Below are 6047 nucleotides of genomic sequence, written 5' to 3' on the forward strand. Positions count from 1 at the left end.
GCTCTAGGAGGCACTGTTGTCTGCTTTAATAATAATACTCTTGGGTCAGATAATGAGCTCAACATTAGTCATTTCCCAATGGAATATCTCCTAAATACAAGTAAATACTGAGATTGTATCATGTTGAATGTATTTTCTCTTGCATTTAAGTTGTATTTCGAGAAAGATAAAGTCAATAATTCCCTACACAGAATTCTGCGTGAGATCCATAACATAAAGTAGGTTGGGTTTTTTTCAAGACGTGGAATAGTAGAATAAAAAGAACAATGCTGGATTAATAAATTCTACATTTTTGAATAACTTTTGCCAGATGGACTGAGATTAAAAGGCTGGAACCTTAAGTCATGGCATTTTTCATTACGCTGTTAAAAATCACAACATGTGCTTCACTTGACTAATAACTTATGACGAGGCGATAAATTAACTCCTGGTCATATTTTACTGTTTACTATAAATCTCCACACACACACACACACACACACACACACATGCAGATCATCATGGTTGTGCTATAACAAGACTTTTGTTGTTTTCTATTTGGCAGCTTCCATTTCATATTTAGAAATAAGTTATTCCTGATGGAGTCGTGCCTGATGAGGAAAACAGATCCAGCCCCCGCCTGTACACAAGTGGCGGTTTGGGGGAAAAAGTGATGTGGTCTGTGGCAGAGAGGGGCTGTACGTTGAGAGGTTGTATAACAAACCGTCTAACCGTTAGCATCTGTCTGAGTTTGTGTTACTTCCAGAGATTGACTGAAATATTTCCTTCTCAGTTACTTTAAATCTGTTTCTGAGAAGCTCCCCATCACACCATCTTTGTTACGAGTATTACTGTAACAAGCTTCTGTCTCAGTTTCCTTGTAAGGACCTTTTGTGGTCAACACAACTGACTCAGAATATAACTGAAAAATGTCCTTCCCCATAAAAATTATTGGAATTTTTCAATGTAATAAAACCAGATATAGATACATTTTACCCCCCCATGTTAGTTTTTCGTTTCACAGGAAAGCATTTGAAAGTTTTTATATTTTATTTGTAAATACAGACGTATGTGTTAAGAGTCTAAGACAGTAGCTAAGATAAAGATCTCATATAAAGAAACTCATGGTTATTTTCTTGCTGCAATGGCTGCTATTTTAACTCATTACCTTATTACCTACTCATTATCTTGACATGAGGTGTTTATCTGGACTTTGTCTGGTGAATGTGACTTGTATTAAGTGGGATGGGTTCAAATATTATGTAACACCCCCCCCATCCACTTTTTAAATGGACATTTTGTGTTGGTCTATAACATTAAACTCTAAAATTCAAATATGCCGTTGTAACATAAACACAAAGTGACAGGCTCAAGATGGAAGGCATCTTTTGCGAGGCTCTGTAGTACAACATGCTTTATACTTAAATGTGTTTTTAATCACATAGCATACTAAAACATCCTCCTCACCCATTACTCACCCACACCTTTCCCGTATTTACTTCACCACATGGTCATTAAACCAAGAATGAAAGAAACATGAGGATCATAATAAAGTGACATACGATAGAAAATCATGGATATAAAAATGTTGGAATTTATGAAAGAACGTTTTTTTCATGATCGCTACATGACAACATATGTCTTTCTGTAGAATTACTAATTTGAAGGGCCAAACTTTCACAAGTGTGGAGGGCATCATCAGCACGATGACCTCAGTTCATAAAATCGAAGCGACTCCATCAGTTCAAATGGCGTTGTTGTGTTTTTTTAAGTGGGAACTTTGTGAATCTCAGTGCTGAAGAACAATGTGATTTAACAGTCGTCTCTGTTCCTGCAGACTCAGCTCGGATTCAGAACGGATATGTGCGTGTTCGCAGCTGGATTTAAGGCCACGCAGCTGTCACACAATGTTCCTATTCCAAATTCCACATCGACAAAACATCTTGTGCTCTTTGTCTCTTCCCTGCATATCTCTGAGTTGAGTTTTCTTTATGGTGTTTTATTTTATTGTTCTGTCTAGTGTTGTATACCCGAGCTGTTCTGATATATACTCAATCTAAACTGTGTTCCTCTGTCAGGACTCATGACCCATTGGTCTACATGTTAAATATGTGTTTTTGTTTTCACCATCAACCGCAACTCAATAAAAGAACGTTAACACATTCATTTATTTAACTCTTTATACATTTTTCTGCTGGTCAGTCAGATTCGTTTTTAACTCAAGGACACGCTGAGATCTTGATATATTGTCGGTGAAACTCTACCTCTCATGCTGTTACGTTTTTCTTTTTTAAGACAAGATCCTACTTGGCACTTTTATTCGGTACATTTCACTCCCCGCACATGTCCAGTCAGGTACATTTCCGGCCTTTTGGTGAACATCTGCAACAGCAGTTTAAGATCTTTCAGTTTTGCTCCATGTTTAGATTTAAGTCATGCATTTCATTTACGTGAGAGGTTAGTTGCCGCAACATGATGGGATAGGCTGTCTGGAGCCACTTGCAGTATGTCATGAGATGACACATTCAAATGAATCAATAGGGGCTTCAACATCCCATTCAGCTCCTCTCAGCCGTAAAAGGGAAACAAGAGCCCATTAACAAGTGAGACACGCTCTTCTGAATAACCTGCCACTGTCGACACATGCAGCAGGAATCCATGTGGTACAGATCATCTGAAATGTAGGCCTAGGTAGCAGTTATGTAACTAATAGCAGACTTTAGTAATGCCACTAATAGCATGCACACTCACTCAGAAACTCACACTGCTCAAAGAGTAAAAGAGGAGGAGGAGGAGGAGGAGGTGGAGCTGGTGCAGACGGGTCGGGAGTGAGGGAGCGGGGGGTTGTGGGAGGGCAGGAAGAAAGAGGTGATTGTTGGGGAGTCGGGAAGCATATTTAAGAGGAGTGAGAAGCATTTTGAAGAGAGACGAAGCGGAAGAAGCTCACCCACATTTTGATACAGAAACTTTTGCAAACAGCAGGTAAGTCCACTTTTAAATACTTGGCATGTTTCGGAGCAGTTGTGGTAGAAAACAAAAAGCACTTGTAAGTGTTCCTTTGACGCCCCAGGCTGACTGCAGTTCAGCTCAGACTTAATTTAGCAGATTTTTTGAATGGGCTTTGGTTTTCAATCTGTGTATGGTCAGCAGAGAACACATTTGAGGTATGTTGGTGTGGATTCTTGTGGCTATCACACAGGCATTTTTTTCTCCTGTAAGTGGATCCTGCTGACAGAGCTGTGTGTTTGTGTGTGTTGTTGGGTGTGTGAGAGGCATTTGGACCTGTTGAGCAATACCGCCTGAAATGCTGAATTAGTATGAAGTACCTCCAAATCTGAACAAGTGGGGATTATTCCCAGCAGCTGTGTATAAATCATTGACAAAGAAGCCACAGAACAAATTTCAGCTAATTAAGTGTCGACATGTTCTGGATGGGTACTCAAGAGGAAAGGCAGTGCGTTCTTCTTCTTCTTCTTTCTTTTCTTTCTTTTAGAAAGAGAAAGAAAACAGTTTATGTTTTAAAGTTAGGCAGAATTTCTTACTCTCAGACTCAAGTCAGGCTCACTTTTGAACCACATTTTCACTCTGTGCCGTCTTCCTCAGTGTAGCCTTATAATCTTTAAAAGGCGCAGCATCAGGGGAGAAATAACTGTGTCCTTATTCAGGCTCTTCAACGTGAGACAAAAAAGTTCCTCTGAATGTACCCATGGCAGGAAACCCAAGGGGCTGATACTTTTCAGTCATATGCAAGAAACAGATTTTCCATTTTTTTTCTTTTTTCTTTTTTTTTTAACTGTCTCTGATCTCCACAGAGCTCGATGGCTTCCTGCGGGGACCTCCCTCCCTCCGTGATGATCGTTTGTCTGCTTCTCGTCAGAGGTTCCTCTCCTCTGCCCACGACACCAGGGGCGAGTCCCATGAGCACCCGTGGGGTTTTAAGTAAGACTCTTTCCCCAAAGGATTATGAAGACTATGATCCCCCCACTATGGCACCTATTAAACCCATCCACCCAGATGAAGGAAAGCCTCAAAGATGCGACTATGACCCTTGTCTGGAGAGTCAGATCCCCTGTGCTAATCTGTCCATCACCACTGGCTGCTTGTGTCGAGGGGTCACTCTACATAACGTGGCCCCGGAGGCCCCTGACCTCAAGTCAGTGTCCTGGGAAGGATCAGAGGTCGTGGTCAGGTGGTGTGCACCTTATTCATACGTCACAGCGTATATTGTGACAGTCGGCGGGGAACAAAGTAAGAAGTTTGGGAAGGGTGAAAGGAGCAGCGGATTGGGCGACGTGGAAAACGTCGCTGAGGTGTGCGTGTCGGCTGTGAACGACGCGGGGAGCAGCGAGGAGTCCTGCACGATGTACCAGCCCAGGGACAGCAGCCTGCCTCTAAAAGCGGGACTCATAGGAGGAGCTCTGGGCTTCCTGCTGCTCCTTCTGCTGGCTGTGCTGCTCTGGAGGCACAGGAGGCAGAGGAACCAGGAGGCCAGCATCTCCATGCACAACACAGCGGCGATGACACAGTGAACAGAAAAGTGGGAATTGACTCCCTTAGATAATCAGGTGGCGCCCCCTGTGGACAAAGCAGTCCCTCTCATCTCTACGCTGATCTTGATCTAAACTTGATTTACATGGTTAAGTCGTTTTATTTTACGAACAAAAAAAACCTCAGCTTTCTTTCTGTCAAACATATCACTATCGTTTTTTTTGCTGTGGACAAAAACACAACATAAGGTCGATGTCACTTTGTCTGACTCCTACCCTGCAGCAGTGGTTTCAACTTAAAAAAACAAATAATCCGTCATTATGCTGATGGTCATGTTTGTTTTGGTAGCTCAAAGAAAGGAATCAATATTCACTTCAATCTGTTTCATGAGCTCTTCAAAACTCCTCACAGGAGCTTTAAGAGGTAACGATTATTTAAACAACCACAGATTCGTTGAATTGACAAAGTCCATTGGAAGAAGGCTCAAGTGGTATCATTTGTAGTCAGTCAGCAGGTGTTGACACATCGAAACATTCTGTACACAAAAGGAATCATATTGTGTTGTGTTTGAAACTCTCTGTGAGAGTCCAATATATATTTAAATCAAGAGTGACTGGATAAAGTATGATTCAAAAGCTGTTTTTTTTTTAAATCTATTTATTTACAATGTTTGAGTTAAGTTAAGAGTTTTGAGACACAAATAAGCAAGGCTCTTTAAACTTGTATATTAAAGGTCTGACTATTTCATAAAAGTGAATCACATTACAAGTTGCTTTTCACACCCATGTGTCGTCATAACGTGTATTTATTGAACAGATTTTTCCACCCGTCATGTGTCAGTTTGCTGAGGGAGCTCAAGTGTTCAGCGCTGTTTTTCCAGCTGTCGTCCAGCAGCCTCTCCAGCGGGTATAGATTTCTTTCTTCAAAAACGCTTATCTCGTTCCAGCTGAGACTTCCAGTCAACCATCACCAGGCTGCTGAGAAGCTTCAGGCTGCCTTTTTTTTTCTCTTTTGCCATGAAGCAAAAAAAAAAAAAAGGTCCAATATTTAAATCCTCACAGTTTATCTCATGTTCATGAAGCCTCCATCTGCGTGTCTCGGAGCCATGATATAATTCCTCTTTGCTCTGGATCCTGACAATCAGTTGCTTCCCTGCTTCTAGCGTTTCTCTTGATCAAACTGCACATGTAACTTGGCACAGGGCTTCTATGGGAGTCTGTCTATAATTTAGAGACACAACAGGTTGTTTATTTCAGTCTCTGTATTGGCCTCGAGATGTTGCTTTAATGACACATTCAAAGAGTGCAGTCACTCTGAAACTGGGAGGGACATCTTGACACAAATGGGCCAGAGTGAGATGAAAAACAAAAACATGTGCAAATAGTATTGTGTTTTAAACGGTCCAGGATGTAATGGACTCAAACCCCTCGCTGAGAAGAATTAACAAGAACTGGAGCGTTGTAAATCTGCTGATGGTACCGAACAAAACAAAATGTTCTCACTGACAAACCAACAGACATGTTAGCTTGTTTGTTTACGATCTGTTTGCTTGTGTGATAAATAAACTGTTTTTAAAAAAC

At 41.2% G+C, this 6047-nt stretch overlaps 1 protein-coding gene across 1 annotated transcript; it reads left to right on the forward strand.

The window, feature by feature from the left end:
• Positions 1-2802: 2802 nt before the first annotated feature.
• LOC109993300 (leucine-rich repeat neuronal protein 4) lies at positions 2803-6047 on the forward strand. The gene is made up of 2 exons (XM_020646212.3): positions 2803-2961; positions 3792-6047. Exon 2 carries the CDS (start codon positions 3798-3800, stop codon positions 4506-4508), a length of 711 nt encoding a protein of 236 aa, XP_020501868.2. The 5' UTR covers positions 2803-2961; positions 3792-3797; the 3' UTR covers positions 4509-6047.

Source organism: Labrus bergylta, chromosome 14, assembly GCF_963930695.1.
Source record: "Labrus bergylta chromosome 14, fLabBer1.1, whole genome shotgun sequence".
Taxonomy (NCBI): domain Eukaryota; kingdom Metazoa; phylum Chordata; class Actinopteri; order Labriformes; family Labridae; genus Labrus; species Labrus bergylta.

Coding starts and splice junctions, on each gene's coding strand:
- LOC109993300 (XM_020646212.3), top strand. CDS start 3,798: ATGGCTTCCTGCGGGGACCTCCCTCCCTCCGTGATGATCGTTTGTCTG.